Source organism: Triticum dicoccoides, chromosome 6B (assembly GCF_002162155.2).
Source record: "Triticum dicoccoides isolate Atlit2015 ecotype Zavitan chromosome 6B, WEW_v2.0, whole genome shotgun sequence".
Classification (NCBI taxonomy): Eukaryota; Viridiplantae; Streptophyta; class Magnoliopsida; order Poales; family Poaceae; genus Triticum; species Triticum dicoccoides.
In genome coordinates, this window is record NC_041391.1 from 148,098,644 (window position 1) to 148,119,985 (window position 21,342).

Sequence of the window (21,342 nt, forward strand, 5' to 3'; positions counted from 1 at the left end):
TCGATGTCGCGGGAGATGGCGGGATCAGGGCGGAGAGCATCGAGCCAACGGCGGTAGTACTTGGGGCCGTGGCGACGATCCGGCGTGGGCGGGGAGGTTGAGAAGGGCGGCCAGCGACGCGGGGATGGACCCGGAGCTGGCGGAACCGGAGGCGGAAGCGGTCATGGCAGCGGCGGCGACGGCGGCCCGAGAGTTGAGGGCACGGCGGCGGCGGTGGCTGATGTAGGGTAGGACCTAAGGTTAGGCTGATACCATGTAAAACAAATGGATTTGTGGGAACTGGCTCGATCCTCTAAGGGTGGCCTGTCATATGTATTTATAATGATACACAATTACATATTACACAGTTGGGCTTTTGTATCTAACACGAACCAAGACGACGACTGACTCGGCGACCCCGACCGTGGACGGGCTGTGAACTGGACTATATCCAACAGAACCGTGCAGTGCCGATGTGCAGTGCGCACACCACTATTGTCTGCCCAGCGCCCACCAACTACCCACCATGCATCCTCCTCCAAAGCCGCTGCTCCTCCTCGCGGTGCTGCTCGCCGCCTCACCGCATGCGCTGGCGGAGCAGCCACCGGCGGCAGCCGCCTGCCCGCCGCAGGAGCGGGACGCGCTGCTGGCCTTCAAGCAAGGGATCACCATCAGCAGCGACGCCGCCGGCCTCCTCGCCTCATGGCGCGAAGACGACTGCTGCCGGTGGAGGGGCGTCCGGTGCAGCAACCGGACCGGCCATGTCGTCGCGCTCAACCTTCGAGGCCAGGGACTAGCCGGCGAGATAAGTCCATCCTTGCTCTCCCTGCCGCACCTGGAGCATCTTGATCTCAGCTCCAACCGCCTCGTGGGCCCGGCTGGCAGTATTCCCGAATTTCTGGGTTCCATGGGAAACCTGAGATATCTCGACCTATCCGGAGCGCCGTATTCTGGGGAAGCGCCGTTTTCTGGCCAAGTGCCTCCCCACCTTGGCAACCTCTCCAAGCTGCAACATCTTGACCTCTCAAGCAATAGAAATGTGTCCTCCAACGATCTTTCCTGGTTAACACGTCTGCCATTCCTAAGGTTTCTCGGCCTGAATTTCGTGGACCTGAGTATGGCGGCTGATTGGGCTCATGCGGTGAACGCCCTTCCTTTGAGGTCCCTTCATCTTGAAGATTGCTCGCTCACAAGTGCGAACCAATCACTCCCACACTCAAACCTTACCACGACTCTTGAGGTGCTCGACCTTGCTCTCAACAACTTTGACCAGCCAGTCGCGTCCTGTTGGTTCTGGAACCTAACAAGACTCAAGCGGCTCTACCTTGAAGTTAACAACGGCGCCCTGTATGGTCCGCTTCCTGATGCATTGGGGGGTATGGTACGCTTGCAAGAACTATCCTTCGGAGAGAGTGGCAGCCACATGATGAGCATGGGCTCGGCAGACTTGAAGAACCTATGCAACTTGAAGTTCCTAGACCTTGACTTTTGTTTCTCAAATGGATTTGAAGCGGAGAGGCTCCCGCAATGTTCCTCGGACAAATTGCAGGAATTGCACCTGATGGGAAACCAATTGACAGGAACTCTAGCGGATTGGATGGGACACCGCACCAGCTTAGTCATTCTTGATCTCAGTTCAAACAACATTACTGGGCCTATACCGGAATCTATAGGGCGGTTTACAGATTTGAGGGTTCTAGACCTTTGGAACAACAACCTGACTGGACATGTGCCACCTGCAATCGGTACTCTCACTAATTTGGCTAGCTTGGTTCTTGGTCAGAATCACTTGGATGGTCTGATTGCAGAAGGACACTTTCATGGTCTAAAAAGCTTAGAGCAAATATATTTATCTGACAATCAACTGGAGATTGTGGTGGGTTCAGAATGGGTTCCTCCCTTCAGACTGCAAGAGGCCAGTTTTGCATCTTGCCAGATAGGTCATCTGTTTCCTGCATGGCTTAAGTGGCAAGTGGGTCTTACTCGCCTTGACATCTCAAGCACAGGAATAACAGATAGGTTTCCAGATTGGTTCTCCAGTTCCTTCTCAAAGATCACATACTTGGATATCTCCAATAACCGAATAAGTGGTGCCTTGCCAAAAAATATGGGTAACATGTCATTGGTATCACTATATTCTAGTTCGAACAATATATCTGGTAGAATACCTCAATTGCCCAGAAATCTAGAGATATTGGACATATCAAGAAACTCTTTATCAGGACCCCTGCCATCAGATTTTGGGGCTCCAAAACTAAGTACAATAAGTCTATTCTCCAATTACATCACAGGTCAAATTCCAGTGTTTGTATGCGAACTGTACTTGTATTCCTTGGATTTAGCCAACAATATTCTCGAAGGAGAACTTCCTCAATGTTTCAGCACAAAACACATGACATTTCTATTGCTAAGTAACAATAGTTTCTCTGGCAATTTTCCACCATTTCTAGAAAACTGCACAGCGCTATCCTTTTTGGATCTGGCAAGGAACAGATTCTCTGGAACATTGCCAATGTGGATTGGGAACTTGGGGAAACTACAGTTTCTACGGCTGAGCAACAACATGTTCCACGGGCATATTCCGGATAATATCACAAGTCTCAGCAAACTTTATCATTTGAATCTGGCGGCCAATGGGATATCAGGTTCCATACCTCATCATCTATCAAATCTAACAATGATGACAACACCATATGTACACGTTCCTGGCACCGTCGTTGCAGATTTCCAAATTATGGTTGGTGATATGCCAGTAGTCTTCAAGAGGCAAGAACTTAAATATAGAGGTGTTGGTGTTTTGGAGATATTGAGCATTGACTTCTCTTGCAACTATTTAACCGGTAAAATTCCAGAGGAAATAACGTCTCTTGGTGGATTGATAAACCTGAACTTGTCATGGAATCAACTGAATGGAGGGTTACCTAAGAAGATTGGGGACATGCAGACGTTGGAGTCACTTGACTTCTCGAACAATGATATTTCAGGAGAAATTCCGTCAAGCTTGTCGAATCTAACATACTTGAGCATTCTGGACCTGTCATATAATCATCTAGCAGGAATAATACCATCAGGAGTTCAACTTGACACTCTTTACACGGAGTATCCATCCATATACAATGGCAACCCTGGCCTTTGTGGTCCCATCCTTCATAAAAGTTGCTCAGTCAACAATAATGCACCACAGCCTGACCATCAACAGAGTGGAAAAGTTTCGGAGTCGACATTGTTCTTTTACTTTGGACTTGGGTCAGGGTTTATGGCTGGCCTCTGGGTTGTGTTTTGTGCTCTGCTCTTCAAGAAAGCATGGAGGATTTCTTATTTCTGCTTCTTTGACAAGGTGCATGACAAAGCCTATGTGTTCATAGTTGTCACTTGGGGCAGGTTTGCCAGGAAAAGGTAACTACAATTCAAGTGCTAAATTAAATCAGCTTACGACATGTACGAATAAATGAAACTGAATAGCATGTATTTAGAGACTTGTGCTAGTATATATCTTCTCGTTTTCCGTAAACTTGCAATAATGAATGTTGCATGATGCATGATGCAACCTTACTTGTGAGCCATGATGAACCGTGGTGATTTTGGAGCATAGATGCAGCTAATACTAAAGAAGGCATCAGGCATGCTGGAAAAAACGCATCATGAAGTTGCTGCTTACACACAACCAATACAAGTGATCTTGTATAGAGAGAGACTCATTTCAGAAACCCTAAAAGCTTTTCTTCCCCATTGCATTAGCTTAAACTTTGAAAATGTCATTCCAGTACTGAGCCTTTTCAAAAGTTCAGAAGATATGTGCAGCACATATTTTTCCTCTGAAAAAATCTTATTGTCCAAGATAAATGCTACAACACGTAAAGTATAACGCTTAGTGAGGGATGACCGAAGAGCACAAAACATATCTGAAGAATAGAATAACATATCTGAGGGGGGACTGAACAACACAAAACATATCGGAAGAAATAATATACAGAAACAAACAAGGGAAGAACGACATCACAAGACAAAAAGACTGAAAAAGGCAAGAAGAGAAATGATAAGGCAAGAAGACAGAACAAAGAAACCTAGAACTGACCCCAACTCAATTGAAAATTTACAGCAACAACTTCTTCAACACAATATGGCAGTTCATTCTTGAATTACCTCTTTGGTGCCCATCACAAATAGAATGTTGTTTCCCATCCCCTCCTGCTAATGGGTTCGCTAGACAAATGCCCCACCTAACTAGTTCTAGTTTTCTGAACTTGGCCAGCTACAAAATGGACTAACAAAATGTTGGTTACTAATTGGTTGTGCTGCCGAGCTACGGTGGCCGGTGGGTATGTAGAAACGGAAAAAATGCCGAGGGGCAAGACTGAAAAATGACTAAATATGAGAGGTATAACAACACTCCCTAAGCTGATATACCCCTCGGCGCCTTGATCTGAGAAATCAAAACTAAAGGGTAGATGAATGAATGACAAGACTGAAAAATGAATCACTTAAAGAGTGATGCAAACATAAGGACTGAAGAACAAACGAATGATTAGCTTTGGACTGAATACTAAAGACACAACAAAATGGGAGAAGTAAACTGAAGATGACCAGGAGTTCTTCATTTTGGACATTGCAACTAAATGAATAAATCAATTGCCTGTCTCTCAAGTTCAGGCTCATGTTCATTTTGGAGACTGAATAACAAAATGAGAAAATGAAGAAATAAGAGGGAGTGATTTGACTGATATAATGAGAACCTGAAAACTGTAAATATGCAAAAGTAAATGATGAATTGATAAATTGATGACTGACAAAGATGATAGCAGGACTGAACCTAGACAAATAGCTTCCGAAAATATAGAATATAAATAACGAAACTCTGAACACTGCTAAATAATAAAACAAAACTGAGGTGATCACGCAACTGGATGCCGAGTCACTGATAACTGAATTTAGCATTCCAGTTGCTACTTCTACTACTTGTACATGTTCACCGTCGAGAACTGCATTTAGTATGGCCAAAAAGATACTGAGCATTCCTACTCGTACATGTGCATGGTTGAAAAGATATTAACAGAAAAAATGGTCCAGATGCTTGGTTGAATGTTACGACTGAACGAGTTTTCCGCTAAGCTACTTGTGCATGTGCAAATTTGGAACAAAGCTCAATCGAAAGTTGTGCATGCACAGAATTCTAAACCGTAATTAAAAAGAATGGCAATTGTTACTCATAACTGAACCTGAACCTGAACTACTAGTAATAACTAACCACTGAACACTTGACAATAATGACACTCACAGTGTTTTGACCTTGATATACTAAAACAATGTACTGAACAAATCGAAACAAGATTAGTTATTCACATTCGGATGTACCTGGTTTCCCCCATCAGATCAGTGACGAACTTCTGGAATAAAACCAAACGGTGGACTCCCATGGAACCGAAATAGCATCGACTGAATCATACACCGGGCCAGGACCGTCGAGAAATCGATTTTGCAGGTAGAAATCGACTGAATCATAGCGACGCACAGAGAGGTAGCTGCAAAATCAGCGCGACGCATAAAACCGGTGACGACCGAGAAGAAGAAGACAAGGGGCTGAGAGCAGGGGGGAGGGGAGAAGCTCGCCGTACAGGTCTCGCAGCCAGCGACGACCTGGGGTTTCTCGCCCTCGCGGACCACCGCTCGCTGGTGGCGCGCCCGATGGGACAGCCCCGTTGGCGTCCTCTCCATCTCCTTCCTCCCGCTACTTGCCGACTCCACAGCCTCCCCCGTCCCTTGTCCCTCAGGCTGCTCGCCGGCAGCCTCCTCGCCGCCAACCCGCCTCCTGACGCTGCGGTGGCACAAGGATGAACTGACACAGAATGCCTAGTAGAACAGAAAATTCAGGAAAACGATCGACGCCCGTAGCAAAAACACGGGTCGGGTTCACAGCCCGGTAAAGAAAAAGCACAACCGAAAAGCCCACCACCAATCCGGCGGGCAATCCCAAACGTCCGCATTAACATCCGTAACAGAGATCAGACGATCCAGAATTTAACTTAGAACATAGTGAAAATCAGTCGGCTGATTTTTAGTAAATACATGTATATATAATAAGGCCTATTTAGTAGTAGGAAGGAGGGATGTCACATGTGTCCATTCTATATACAGTGCACACTCACCTTTTTATTTTCATGAATATTTTTTTAAATGTCATGAACCTAATATTCAAACGCATGAATATTTGTAAATGTCACGAACAATTTTTTGAATGTTAAAATTTATTTTACACATCATGTGAACATTTTTTACATTTCATGAACATTTTTTTAAAATATTGTGAAGATTTTTGAAAGTCATGAATGTGTGAACATTTTCTTAAAAGTTACGAATATGATTTTGAATGGTGTGATTTTTTTAATACTAGTAAATGGCACGTGCCATGCACGTGTAGATGTAGTTATTACTACACATACATGTGGGTAATTTTAAGTAGTATCATATTTCACAAAAAAAGTTACTACCTCCGTTTTAGTTTATAAGTCCTATGCGTACACCTAGGTTACCAATTTGATCACCCTAATATAAACTATATCACACAAAAATTATATCATTTAAAAATAGAATATTTGAAGTTTATATTGGTATATTTTTTGTAATATATGACTTGTATTAGGTTGATCAAATTGACGACCTAGGGATACACGCATGCCCTGTAAACTGAGAGAGAGGGAGTAAATAGTATCATGATTTGACTAAATAATTATTAATTATAAAATTTTGCATGATTTAATAAATATATCCGTGAAATACCGAATTTACACAATATAGAATACCATGAGAAAAAGTATACCAGGTTCGTCCTCAAATGTTTGTCTTAATAAAGTTTAAGTTTAACTTCAGTTCAGAACTGTGATACTTATTAAGGATCGGAGGAAATATTAGATTAAGCAACAGAGAGAATGGGTTTGCAAGTTATTTATCGTTAGAAATAAAATAGTAATTTAAACATTAATTGTGTCTGTTTACAAATCAGAGTTTTCACATAATTGTTGATAAAAACTAAGAAAACAAGGGTAATAAATATTTGTAAAATAAATTTATAAGAGAAAGTAAAAGCTATTTAGCCGTACATATATTACATTTTCACTTTGTTCGTCACTGTTTAATTTGTTTCAGCTTGTGCGCCTTTACCCAGGCTACACCATCACATGCTTTCTCTCTCTCATCATGATGCGTACTTGCTAGTTGCTACTGCTAGTACTCCTCGCGCCACTCTACTCTACTCCTGCATGCATCACCGGAGTTTGCTGGAAATTTCTGGATAGTGGCTTGGCTATAAAGAACGCAAGGAGAATCACATGCATGCACACCCTAGAGAGTACTACTACATCTGAGAGTGGCAGACTGGCAGCACGGGGAAATGGCGCAGCGAATCCCTACAATGTAGGCCATCAGATTAACATATCCAACGGTTTATATGCAGCCACGTATACCAGTAACACAAGCCATTAAATTTGAGCCGTCCAATTAGGAAGATCCAACGGTTCATATGACTTGCTACTCGTACACTATATAGGAGTATATATATTTTATGAATGTTTTTAATGCATACTGAACAATACTAAAAAAAGTAATGTAAAACAAATTGGAATACAAAAGGTAGAGAAGGGGAAATGAAAAAGGAAGCAAAGGAACGAAGAAACTAGCAAGATTTTTTCTGCAGTAAGCGAGACCTAGATGCCCCCCTAATCCAATCCAGGAGATTTTCCAACCAATCCAAGCGACTGCACGGGCCAAAGAAACATTTTTGGAATTTGTTTTATGTGTTGACTAACTAGCAGTCAGTTGGTCCCTTGAAACATCAGAGGGATTCAACTTAACTGTTTTACTAAAGAATTGAAGAGAAACAACCTTCTTCGATTGTCCTGGGCGGCGATCATTGACCAAGACTTACGACTGCCATGTAGGGATGAGGATCGAGGCAAAAACATAAAATATCTAGCAGCCAGTTGACTCCGGAACTTACTAGCAACCAGACAAACAGAATCATGATAATCCACTTGACATCCTACTGGCGACAGTATCCAACATCTACATTTTATGCAAATGCACCAAGTCAAATTAGGAGGCCACTTGTTATCCCTATGTTATAATCAAACGATTTTTTCTTACAATTTATTAAACCTTGCAAGATTCAAGCGGGCATGATACTGCAACTTCATGCTTTATGAATTTGCATACATGGTTTTTGTGATAAATAAAAATAATTTATTTTTTAGAACCAATGACTGGTTTGCTGATTATGGTAAGAGGATCATTTGCTCGTTTAACTGATCAATCATGAATTAAACCTATGTTTGAAGACGCCTGTGGCGACCTCTTCAATCTTAAAATACGGTACTACTTTGCCAGGGCCGGTCCTGAGGTTTTGGGGGCCCGGGACGAAACTACAATCCCGGGCCTTTCGGGGCCCTTAATATAAATGTCTAATTGATAATCATCATATGTGGATATAATTTGTATCAAAGAAAATAATTAAGTGCGTCCAAAATGATTGTGCATATCACATAATGTATTACATATTACCTTCAAAAAAAAATCTCCTATCATTATGAGATGCAAAATCGCTAATAATAATATTAGTATCAATTTTGTCAAGCAATTTTTTTTCTCAATGCATAAAGTTGCATGGCCATTTTTTTTGCGGAAAGTTGCATGGCCATTTAACCTCTCTTGCAACATTGTAGATCTCAGGTAGTTCTTCAACAATCTCAACTTTGAATAAATTTCTTTCAGCCGATGCAACAGGCATAGTAAAGAAAAATCCGATATGCAATAGAAAATAAACATGGGCTCATGATCACTCACAGTGCTATCATCCATGTTGAAGTCAACATTGCTTTTTATAGGATTATGACCATCATCTTCCTAATTGCCATTAGTTTTGGTCACCCGCAAGAACTATCGCCAACTCGTCTGGATTTCTTGGAGTGCTTGCATCGCTCTTATAATATTTAAAAAGAGATCCTCTCAATTCTTCTATCTCCTCATCTGCATCCTTCTTCCTTTCTTTCTACCCGAACTCGACATGACCCCTGCTAAAATTAAAAGGAACAAATTAGCGCAAAGCTAATTAAAATATTAGATTTAGTATAGAAGATCATCTAATGTATTGAATCTGCTAGGGCATACTATAGTACCTTCTCTCTGTAATCTAATCTGACTACATGTGCGCAATGATTCAAACGCCCTAACAACAATTCCCTGTTAACCTGTTCAATCGATTGATAAGTTGGGAATCAGGATAAGAAAGAAAATAAACAGGAAGAAGAACATGCGAGGGAAGAGGGCGCGACCAGACGTACCTGCCGCAGCCGTTGCGTCATTCGTGAGGAGGCAGAGTCGAAGAGGGTTAGATGAACAGGAACAGCGGAGCAGCAAAAAGGGCAGAGAACGACCGATCCGAAGTTAAGGAAATACTCCCTCTGTACCAAAATAGTTGTCGCTGGAGTAGCTGAACTTCAGCTACTCCAACGACAACTATTTCGATACAGAGGGAGTAGTGATTAGTGAATCCAAGATTCCTTTTTCTCTCCGGTCTCCACGTACGTGCAAACATGGGCCAGGCCCACCATATATTTTTTAGTTCCCTAGACTAGCACACCAGAGGCTGAGCGAGACGCTGCGATTGGCTTCAATTGTTTTTTTCACTGGAAGACTTGTATGCTTGTACTCCCTCCGTCCCAAAATTCTTGTCTTAGATTCGTCTAGATACGGATGTATCTAATACTAAAACGTGACTTGATACATCCGTTTTTAGACAAATCTAAGACAAGAATTTTGGGACGGAGGGAGTACGTACTAACGTACATATACCTGGGAGGGGGGCCTTGACTTTCGGGGGCCCGGGGCGGCCGCCCCGTTCGCCCTACCCCAGGATCGGCCCTGTACTTTGCTATCGCCACCCTTGAGTATTTAGACTTGCAAGGTGATCCTTGTTGATTCATACGAGATCCCATGTGCTACATACTACTCGGGTCAGAGTGTAAGTGATGCTTTCGGCTACTAGACTTTAGCCATCTAGGGTGCGGTACTCGATCATTTCGTTTGACAACACACTGTTTGTATTGTTCTTACACAACCTCGTTTTCAAGGTTTAGGCCCCTCCTATTCTCTCACCGTTACTACATGATTACACGAATAACTTTTGCTTTGTTTTCCTCCACGATTCCAGTCTTCGATAGACGACGTGTGCAAGTGGTGGCATACATGACACATCTATATGTACCTGGTCTTTTCTTTTCTTTTTGGTCCAAATTGCGCCAAAATAGCATTATATGTACTCCATACATGAAACACATCTCTTTTCATTTGAGAAACATGAAAATGGTCTCTTTTTTTAGAACAATGGAAATGTTTTTTCAGAACACATGAAAAATGGTCTCTCAACTTTTGTTTGGAGAAAAACAACCTTTTTTAAGAAAATAGGGCAATAACAACCTTTTTTTAACTTGGACAAAAACAACCTTTTTAATGGAAAAATGGTCTCTCAACCTTAAAACCGTTCAGGTTTTTTTTTTTTTTGGGAATCGTTCAGGCTAACTCTTAGGGCTACCATTCGGGCTAGATGGTACACAATTGAGCATACAATTTGGCCCATCTAAGCCCAACCGAAGCCAGTGTACCTGTCAGCACGTCAGCTCCTGGGTCCCACCTTCCAGCCACCGACCACAGCTCCGCGAGAAAGGAACCCCCTCAGCCATCGACGCTGGCGCCGCACGAATCTTACAGCCACGCGGCTCCCCCTTCTGCTCGCCCTTGCCCTGCCCTCGCCGCCGCCACCGTCTCGCGCTCCGCGACCACACTTTTCTCATGGCGGCGACGGCCGCGGCGGAGGCAGACGGCGGTGGCGCCGTCACCACGCGTCTATTCGTAGGCGGGCTGGCGGAGGGCGTGTCCGCGGCCGACCTGGAGGCCGTGTTCGGCTCCATCGGCCGCGTCGCCGGCGTCGAGTTCGTGCGCACCAGCGGCCGCAGCTTCGCCTACGTCGACTTCCAATGCCCCTCCCACAAGGCCCTGGCCAAGCTCTTCTCCACCGTAAGCATCCGCCGCCCCATCCAACCATCTCCTTGTTAGTAGTAGCAGATTGGGGTTTGTTAATTCTATCCGTTCGCGCTAATGAGCGCCTTTGGTGGAGATAAACGAGATTTTGGCCTTCCTATTGCTGTTTGATATCTCGCTTTGCGGTTGCGCAGAGGATTTCTGATAGGATGTCAATTTGCGTGTAGTACAATGGGTGCAAATGGAAAGGAGGGAAGCTGAAACTGGAGAAGGCCAAGGAGCACTACCTCGTTCGACTGAAGCGAGAATGGGAGCAGGAGGCGGCGGCGGCAGCGGCAGCTGCTCAAGAAATGCCTGCGGAAGATAGTGTGGACAAGCAGGAGGAGAAGGAGAAGCGGAAGCTGGAGAAGGATGCTCTGGAAAGTTCAAAGCTTAACATCTACTTCCCGAGATTGAGGAAGGTGAGTTGTCTCTCTGTGTTGCATAATTCTTTGGTCCGACTGTTTTAATGAATTTTCCAAATCGCGTGTTCTGTAGTTTTTTTAGTCTGTGCAAATAGGTGTGACCATGCAAGTAATAGTATGCCATTCCTCCTGATGATTAATAGCATGTTCTTGGAATTGCTTCATTGTACTTTTTTTTTGATAAGCATGAACTGATGCTCGAATCATGTTCATTTTGTATTGGAATATGAGACAAACTTAGCAGGTGTAAATTGTAAGATTAGGTTTTGAATGAGAAATAGCAATTCAGTATGAAATTGTGTGTAGATAAATATCTTGTTGAGACTGGTTGCAACAGAAACAGCAAGGGTAAAAGAGTAGTCTGTCATGCAGTATATCGATCAAAATAGCAGCTGTGCATTTCCTACCGAAATGATCATCTAATATGTCAGTTATTTCCTTAACATGCATTCTCCTAACCAATGATCTGTTTTACAGCTGAAACCTTTGCCTTTTAAAGGCAGTGGAAAGCACAAATACAGTTTCAGAAATATTGAAGTCCCTTCTTACCCAATTCATTTCTGCGACTGTGAGGAGCACTGTGGACCTCCTGAGAAAGCTAATGAAGAATATGCTGCTGTTCTTAATCGTGTTGCATATGAGAAGGAGCGAAACATCATGAATTCTGTGATGAGTAAGCTCTTTGAGAAGGACACTGAGCAAATCGATTCGTCGGAAGTGCAGAAACAAGATGTTGTTAACATCATGGAACCGTCTGATGCTGAGACAGAACCCTCTAATGCTGAGACAGAGCCCTCTGATACGGAGACAGAACCCTCTGATTCCGACAATAATTTGCCAATGGAAGAAACAACAGAAACTCCTGAAGAAGATTTGGATGACCTCCAAATGGAAGAAACAGATGATCCTTCTGAAGAAGAATTGGATGATGATGACCTTGTGATCAACATTGCTCCTCGCAAGGCCAACAACTCAGCTGCCCAGTTAAATAGGGCAAACCAAGCAGTGAATAAGGTATGCGTATTGCAGTTACTTGCCTGAATAATTATCCTGTGATGCACAATTTTTTCATTCAATTATGTGCAATAACACTCCTAATTAATTTCTAAATATTAGGACGAGCGGTTCAGGAAACGTCAGCATTTTGATGAGATTTCTCCACAAAAGAAGAGACAGAAATCAGAGGATTTATCTGAACCTAGAAACAAGAAGCAGTCTACTTCAATGAATGCAGACAGGAGGACTACAGGGAAGTCTTTGCCATCTGTGGCAGTAGCCATCCAAAATGAACAAAAATCCTCTGTTTTGTCAGGAAAAGGAACGCATGGTTTCTCTTCTGTACTTGATAGAGCTAAAAGTTCTGCTGGTCTTCAAGGTGTTGATGCTCTAACAGGTCGTTCCACCAAAAACGAAGGTTCACAAAATGAGCTTCCTACTACTGAACCAAAAAGGGGTTCTGTGTGGACTCAGAAGTCTGCCTGGAGAGATCTTGTAGGAGGCATGGGGGCTACGTCTTTCAGTATATCGCAGATATTGCCGAACATCAACCCAGCACCACCAAAACTTGAACCTGCTACCGAGACCTCTGTCGCGCGCACCGAATCCAGGAGGGAAGTGACCTCATTAGGTATGACATCTCTGGGATCCCCAGAGGCTATAACTCAGCCCTCGGCTGAGCAGAACTCGCCGAGTTCCACGGGAACGCCATCTGCTGGAACAACAGTTGGTTCAGCTGGTCATGAAACCCGAGGGTGCGACGTGAGCAACAAGGTAGAAGAACCGCGCGTGGTCCCAAAGATTACAATCAGTGAAGTCTGCCCGTTCATGAGAAACGAAGAGTCAATTCAGCAATGGTCGAAGGCAAAGAAATTTCTAACCGGGTTCATCAAGAGGGGCGACGAGAAGAAAACCGGATCCAGCAACTCCAGGAGAGGAAAGCCACAGTCACGGAGAGGATAACCGGGTGTTCTTGGGGTCACATCTTGCCGAGCTACCTCGTACCATCACCAAAGGTTACCAAACGAACAATCACGCTTCGGTCCGAAGCTTGACTCCTGCAAATTCTGAGTCTTGCAAATTTTGTTTTACATTCTCAACTAAGTTTTCTAGCCTCTCGAGGACATGTATCAACTGTGGCTCCTTGTAGCATTATTGATCCGAGGAACGCTCCGATGTATCTGCAGTGTTACGTGAGACCTCAGTAAATCACTGTATCTTGTCTCTTGAATGATCATCTCCATTTTCTTATCTTGCAATATGTTTAATCTCCTAGTGTTGTTCCAACTCTTGCATGTTTCCCCCTTAATACCGGGGGCTCCTTTCCAAAAAAAAAAAAACTGGCCCTACTACTGCTGTGTTCTTCCACTCATGGTTATACGGAGGGTCGCGAGGAGGAAGATGCCGACCGTCGGATCTACGGCTGAAAAATCAACCGATTGAAAATATTGAGGCTATGAATGAATAGGCGCCCCCCTTAAAACTGACGTTCTCTCTCTAGACTCTCCCAGTTCTCTAGACGCTCTCTCTCTCTCTCTATCTCTCTCTTCCAGACCACGACCTAAAAGGAACCTGAGAGAGACAGAGGTGGATTTTGGTGGGGGCGAGGTGGTGCCGTACCCGTCTCTAACCTAACCTGGCCATGCACGCATCTCGCCTCTCGTCCTCCTCCTCGTCATGATTCCTTCATGGATGACGGGCGCCCTAACTAGGATCAGGTTTTAGGAGGAGATATAACATAAAAGCGCATTTCGCAGGAGATCAGGTAATATAATATTTAATTTCTCCCGATCATCTCCCTCTTCTTCTTCTTCCGATTCATTATCCATGAGGATTACGTCTCCGCATCAGGCTTTCGTCCGTGGATCAGGACGATGACGTCGACGGCGGCGTCCGGCTCCGACTCCCGGCGGCTCTTGCCCGGCCGTCAGAACTCTCGTCAGGTTTTTTTTTTCTCTCATCCCTCTCCTTTCCTGTTCTGCATTCCACCCAAATCAAACCGATAATTAATTGAGAGATTGCAATAATTAACATGGCAACCGGGTGGGAATGATCTAATTAATATTAACCAACTAATTGCCATATATTTACCGGTCTCTGTTGATTCACAGATGGACAGGATCAATGGAAATGGCCAGAAGTTTGCCACTCAAGTGAGTGATCACAACAGTTTCCTTACCGTCTAGTGCATTCATCATACATTCCTCATTTGCATATGTTTTTTCTATGTTTTTGGTTTCGGTGTCTCCATACTTATTCACTGGATTTGCTCTCGTTGATTTTCCTATAGAACAGGCCTCCACATTCTCCGATGGAGCAGACGAATTTGACGACGACACGCTTATTGCCTCGGAAGGGCTGTCTCGCAGAACCGGCGGCTTTGAGAGAAATGCAGGCCCTGGGAATTTGGGGATGTTTGGTAGCCTCAAGTTTGTGCTGCTCAAGTCAAAGCTCAACCTGTTGATACCATGTGGCTTTGTGGCGATCGTCGTCAAGGACATGACAGGAAATAATGTATGCGTGCTAAATTATTGCATCCAAGTGTTTCATCAATTTGTGTTAGTATCTGCTTTATGCTGCATTTTTTTTTGTTTTCTTGTCCTGATATTACACTGTTACTCCTTTGTTTGTGCTGAAGGGCTGGGTATTTCCCCTGACTCTGTTGGGCATTATTCCTTTGGCCGAGCGACTGGGTTTCGCCACCGAGTAATTTGTTACAGTTTTCACACTTGTTTGGTGATCCTTGTTGATCTTACTGAACAAACATCTGACACTCTGCTTCTTACTGCAGGCAGTTAGCATTCTTCACAGGCCCAACAGGTCTCACTCTGTTGCTCTTCTTTGAAGCATTCCGATCCAAGTAGCATTCGAATTGTCGTTGGCTTGACAAATTTCATGTGCATGCAGTTGGGGGCCTTCTGAATGCTACATTTGGCAATGCAACCGAGTTGATTATATCGATCCATGCGCTAAGGAGCGGAAAGTTACGAGTTGTCCAGCAGTCTCTGCTAGGGTCCATCCTGTCAAACTTGCTTCTGGTTCTCGGTTGCGCATTTTTCAGTGGAGGGGTCACCTGTGGCAAAACGGAGCAGAATTTCAGCAAGGTGACCGTTCTTGTCTGTTCACAGATTTGCACAATGTAGATGAGACATGAGAGTGCTCATTCTGTGTTCTTGTTGCAGTCAGAGGCAGTAGTGAGCTCTGGGCTGCTTTTGATGGCCGTATTGGGGTTGCTGCCTCCTACTGTGCTGCATTACACTCATTCAGAAGTCCACTCTGGAAAGTCAGGACTAGCCTTGTCAAGGTTCAGCAGCTGCGTCATGCTTGTTGCTTACGCTTGCTACATCTACTTTGAACTGACAACCAGTCGCCGTCGCGAGGAATCTAATGAAGTAAGTGATGGATTGCCCATACTGATATGCATAGTTTTCGAATATGTTTTGCTGGACTTTCTATTTCTCCATATCTTCTTTTTCAAGTTTCTGAGTTACATATGTGTATTTGATTGGACCAGGGAAGAGGTGAGAATGTAGGGGATGCTGACAACATTGAAGCTCCTGACATTTCAAAATGGGAAGCCATTGCCTGGCTTGCAATTTTAACAATTTGGATCTCAGTACTCTCTGACTACTTAGTTAATGCAATTGACGTAAGCTCTCTACTGATCCACTAGATGAGTATGTTCACTTATGTTGATTATGATTACTTAACAGATACATATATGCATTTATCCTCATGGAAACAGATTATGTGATTTGTACAAAATTATTACTTCACTTAAAAAATGGTAATATTAACCTTGCAAATTTATCAGGGGGCTTCACAGGCCTGGAATATACCGGTTGCGTTCATCAGTGTTATTTTACTTCCAATCGTGGGGAATGCTGCAGAACATGCTAGTGCTGTCATGTTCGCGATGAAAGATAAATTAGTAAGAGAAGTTTAAAATTCTTAGCAGTCTTTACATTCTGACAGATCACATAAGGTTCTTGTATTTTTCTTATATAGGATCTTTCCCTGGGAGTTGCAATAGGGTCATCAACACAAATGTCCATGTTTGGGGTAGGTTGGTCGAGCCGTTTGTGCCTTACTGGCATTCACCTGAATTTATCAGCTATTGTTTTGCTGACAGATTTCTCTGCATCTCATCTTGCAGATACCATTTTGTGTAGTGATAGGGTGGATGATGGGCCAGCCCATGGACTTGAACTTTCATCTCTTCGAGACCGCAAGCCTCTTAATGACGGTACTGGTTGTCGCTTTTTTATTGCAGGTACTAAAATTATATACTGGTAGCATTCTTCGAGACCTCTGCCTTGCTTTTGCGAGAATTCACTCTTCTATTTTTCTCTCAATTTCCAGGATGGGACTTCAAATTGCTTAAAAGGGTTGATGCTGTTTCTATGCTATCTGATAGTCGCTGCTAGTTTCTATGTACATTCCGATCAGGATCCTGATGGCAAGTTCTTTACTTTTGCACTTCCTCTGCCTGTTATTTTATCTTTCAGATCAAAGGCTTTACGTACGGCTTTGATTAAAGCCACCGGGTTCGGGTACATGGTTGATTAGTGTTTGTGCTGATGAATTTTCAGTAGTTGGGCATTTAGCTACAAACAAGGTTGCTCTATAATATTATTTTCATGAATCTCAAAATACATACCCAATAAGAAAGCGAGAAAGATTTGTATAGTGATTAATTTACACAATTCACTAATATTCCAAATTTTTACCTGCAGGTAATAACCCTGCGCAAAACTAGCAGTACCTGGATGATCCCGTGGATTCTACAGAAGATTTCTACCATGTGACAAAATTTGCAATCAGGACAGGGACTATTTGTGTATTTTTGACTAATTTCGCAGTGTTTCCTCACATTTAGAGGTCTTTCAAGTGCATCCATTCTTGAAACTCTTTTCAGAAAGCCGCACATCCAGTTTTGTAGATAGGCAATACAGGTAAAAAAGTATAAAGTTGTGTAGGCAGATTCTCTTGTTATGGTACCAGCAAAGAATGAAAGTTGAAACAATATTTTAGTTTTGGTATTTTTTACCAACTAATTGCAGCAAGTGCAGGTCTCATCATTACATAACATGTAAGATCAATCAAAACATCGGGTTCTCAACTTATTCCATTCCATCAAATTCAAAGCCATCGAAATTGCATCAACTCCTTAGAGGCTTAGATGGTATACTTCTTAGAGACCACCTGATTCCTCTTCTCCCTCCTGGCTACCTTGGCCATGGCCCTTCACAATCCAAGCGACGAAGGCGTTTAGGGTGCTCAGGACGTCCGTAACGTCCAGGCATGCCGCCAGGACATCCATAACGTCCAGTGCCACGCGCATCATCTCGTCGCAGTACTCCCATATGTAGGGTTCACATCGCAACCTCAAACTTTGATTTAATTCAGTTTATCTTGCATGCTTAAGACGTTTACGGGCATGAACAGGGAGCTTTGAGGCATCAATGTTTGAACTGCAATGCTAGTTTAATTACAGATGAGAATATCTTGTTTACTCCTGGAAACAAGCAGCAGAACTAATTATATACAATGGCTTAGCTAGAACCTATTTCAGCATTAATGGACGGACCTTGTCATAAGGTATATCCAAGAAAAGCATGATATATGCAATTGCAAGCACTAGAACTCTACATGGCAATAGGGTTAAAGCATGCACCATGATCGTTCATCACGGTTCACTTTCAAGATCAAGTTGTAGCTCTGGCCTTGTGCTATCCATCTGCGAGTTCTGTTCTATTTCGGCGTCTGAAATTTTACGCTTCAGCGACAGAGCTGAAGTGGTGTTGACCTCTGTTTTCTCCTTTGGTTTCGGTACCGGGAATTTTCTGGCCTTCTGTTGTTCTAGTATCCGCTGCAAGTATCTTGCATGCTCCTCTATGCGCAGCTGTAATTTCCTTTGCACCTGATGGCCAAAACAACAATGTTAACACTGCTGGTAAGCTACGAGTTTTTCTGAATATAGTAAGTTCTGTGATGACTAATAAAAATAATTCTTCTTATCAAATAGGTAAAGCATAGATTAACCAAGAATGCTGACAAAGGCTTGCAAAGATAAGTTGCAGTATGCATATAGATTAACCAAGAACTGTTTCTGAACCTATCAGCATCTCTTCTTATCACACTGTTACCTCTAGTTGTTCATGGAGCTGTTTCTGAACCTCCATTTGCATCCGTAGAGTTTCCGCCATTTGAAAACTCCTAAGAAATGGAAATCGATGTGAATTTTGATGACACAGTTTGTGCATGCCCCTCATGCTAACATAAAAAGAGATAGCAAGTTTTGGAGAGGGAGATACTTCTTTTTGCCAGAATCAATTCCAGATGCTGATTTTGCCTTGTTATCTTCTGAACAGGGTCTCTTCACTAGATTTACATGGAGCCAAAGAAAAAACTTCATGAGAATGACAAAATTACAACTCAAAGCAACTTCATGAGAATGACAAGATTATGAATGAAAACAACTGCCACTATGTCAAGTATTCAGAAATCATTTTACACTTAATCTGTATAGATTTTCCCTTCACCTTAGTTGTCTTACCTTCTTTTTTCTCCGGAATATGCTTCACATGTCGATAGTTCTGCATTTTGAAATAACAAGTGGTGTATAAACATTGTAATGTGATGATATGTTTGTGAGTATGCATTTAAAGATATTTGGCCATTTACCTGCAAATGGCTCTTTACGTGAAAGATTGTCAAGCCTTCTACCTTCATAAGCTTCAGCACACCCTTGGGAGTTGCCTCTGCAAGATATATACATGGAACAAAACATCTAGACGACGGTTCTATTTTCAAGAAAAAATTACCCAAAAAATTGAACTAGAGTGATCACCCTACTTTCCGGTCCTCCGAGCTTTTTCAGAGCCTCCACAAAACGCTCATGGAGCTCAAGTGTCCATCTCATTCTCGTTTTGCTACATGCTGTAGCTCCAGATGATGATGGTGATGAACTCAACTGGACTTTAACCGGACAACCCCCACTGTGCAGACTTTCATGGTCAGAGGAAGGCGATACTAGAACAGGAGGCCATTGCGGTGGTATGCCACATATGTCCTAAGCAAGAAAGAATTATATGGAAAATTACTATTTAAAATCTGAACTTAGCCATGATAAAGGTGCGTGTGAACTCAAGAAGCTAGTTGAAGATACTCGGATAATGCTGTTAAGTGAAGGATCAACCATGGAACCAAAGGTACTCACATCTAACCGAGGGATCTCCTCGTTGTCGGTGATGGCAATCCCAAGTTGTTCAGACAAGAACTGAAACTCCAGCTGCTCACTGAAAGCCATGTCATTGCCTCCTCGGTGGAAGCTACTGTCAGAAGCGTTTCCACATAGGTTAAAGAAGTCCTTGAGATCATGTGAATCTTCATCATGACCTTGACCACCATTGCTAGGACCAGCAGCAAACAACAGAGCAGAGACCGATGATTTGCGCAGCTGAATACTGCTGCTGGTCACATTTAGGAGGATGAGGCAGGAAAGGCAAACCGCTGATTTGCCGGCATAGTTCGGAGTTCGTCGATGACGATGAGTACATGCTTGTACAGAATGTGGAAGAGCTCGATGAGATTGGGTCTGGTAAGTCAGCATACGAGACGTGAGAAGCATCATCTGCCGAACTGTAAATATCAGATTTAGCATTGAACATTTGATGGACTGAAGGTTGTGGAGCATTGCAGGTGTGAGCCATGCTGTCAGGAGCAATGATATGTTTCACAGGAAGTACACTCTGTGTGCTCGTTGTGCCCTAGAAAATGATAATCGAAATGGAAAGCTTGATCCAATCTAACCCTGCAGCTTAAATATCCAGTCAAGCACCATACAAGTCTTGTCAAACGATGTATTTCAAATTTCAATATCTAAAATGAAAAATATTCAGAAACATGGTTGCAAAAAGTCTAATCTTGTCCAGTAAACATCATTTATGCAAGAAAAACAAAGCATTATTTGATTTGGGAGTGCTAGTCTGTCAATAGAATGATACATATTGGCCTAACAAATATGCTAAAAGAGTGTACATAAGGGACATAAGAATATTCCTAGATGATTCAGACCCTTCAACAATAGCTACTCATATTTCCGACGTAATGATAGTTTGCTTCCTATGATTGCAACAGTCATGTCTGGAACTTCTTTTCACAAATCATGAAATCAAACTCATGTTTAGGGGGAAAACATAGATACTCCCTCCGTTTTTTACTTCCCTGGATATTAGTTTTGTCTCAAGTCAAACTTTCCAAACTTTGGTCATGTTTATAAAAAAAAACTATTGGCATATACAATTCCAAATCAATACCATTAGATTCATCACTGAATATATTTTGACATTGGATATTTTTGTTGTTGTGAATGTTCCTATTGTTTTCTATAAACTTGTTCGAACTTTATAAATTTTCGCTTGGGACAAACAGATAGATGCACTTACGCAAATTTTAAACTCATTAGAAAATACATAAACCCAGTTCCAAACTTGACTAATCTTCTTCTTCTAGGGAAGATTAAAGCTACCAAAACTCGGCCGGGGCTATTCCCTTCTTGAAAGAAAAAATGTTACCAAAACCTGATGATAGTTCCTTCCCATAAGCAGGACAAAATGAAAACACAGAAATCGAAAGGGCACATGAAACATGACACAAGAAATGGGCAAATTTCCTTGGAAGTACTAGTCTGTCAATAGAATGATCCAGATTGACCTAAGAAATATGCTAAAAGAGTGTACATAAGGGACATAAGAATATTTCCAGATGATTTAGACCCTTCAACAATAGCCACTCATATTTCAGAGGTAATGATCGTCTTTTTATGATCGTTTGCTTCCTATGATTGCTACGGTCATGTCTAGAACTTCTTTTC

At 42.8% G+C, this 21,342-nt stretch overlaps 3 protein-coding genes and 1 pseudogene across 3 annotated transcripts; 3 read left to right on the top strand and 1 right to left on the bottom strand.

Moving 5' to 3' along the window:
- The first annotated feature begins 451 nt into the window (after positions 1-451).
- On the top strand, positions 452-3,467 carry LOC119321202 (receptor-like protein EIX2). Its single transcript, XM_037594993.1, has one exon. The coding sequence runs from the start codon at positions 506-508 to the stop codon at positions 3,377-3,379; it is 2,874 nt and encodes a 957-aa protein (XP_037450890.1). The 5' UTR covers positions 452-505; the 3' UTR covers positions 3,380-3,467.
- A 7,259-nt stretch (positions 3,468-10,726) lies between these two features.
- Positions 10,727-13,715, top strand: LOC119323103. Its single transcript, XM_037596679.1, has 4 exons — positions 10,727-11,040; positions 11,232-11,465; positions 11,946-12,482; positions 12,585-13,715. Exons 1-4 carry the CDS (start codon positions 10,816-10,818, stop codon positions 13,425-13,427), a joined length of 1,839 nt encoding a protein of 612 aa, XP_037452576.1. The 5' UTR covers positions 10,727-10,815; the 3' UTR covers positions 13,428-13,715.
- Positions 13,716-13,991: 276 nt separating this feature from the next.
- Positions 13,992-17,472, top strand: LOC119323898 (putative vacuolar cation/proton exchanger 4). The gene is made up of 14 exons (XM_037597616.1): positions 13,992-14,229; positions 14,316-14,407; positions 14,576-14,617; positions 14,760-14,978; positions 15,103-15,170; positions 15,256-15,284; positions 15,372-15,568; positions 15,647-15,856; positions 15,979-16,113; positions 16,279-16,395; positions 16,473-16,526; positions 16,621-16,737; positions 16,827-16,923; positions 17,201-17,472. Exons 2-14 carry the CDS (start codon positions 14,339-14,341, stop codon positions 17,221-17,223), a joined length of 1,377 nt encoding a protein of 458 aa, XP_037453513.1. The 5' UTR covers positions 13,992-14,229; positions 14,316-14,338; the 3' UTR covers positions 17,224-17,472.
- A 505-nt stretch (positions 17,473-17,977) lies between these two features.
- Positions 17,978-20,681, bottom strand: LOC119325265 (annotated as a pseudogene).
- Positions 20,682-21,342: the final 661 nt, after the last annotated feature.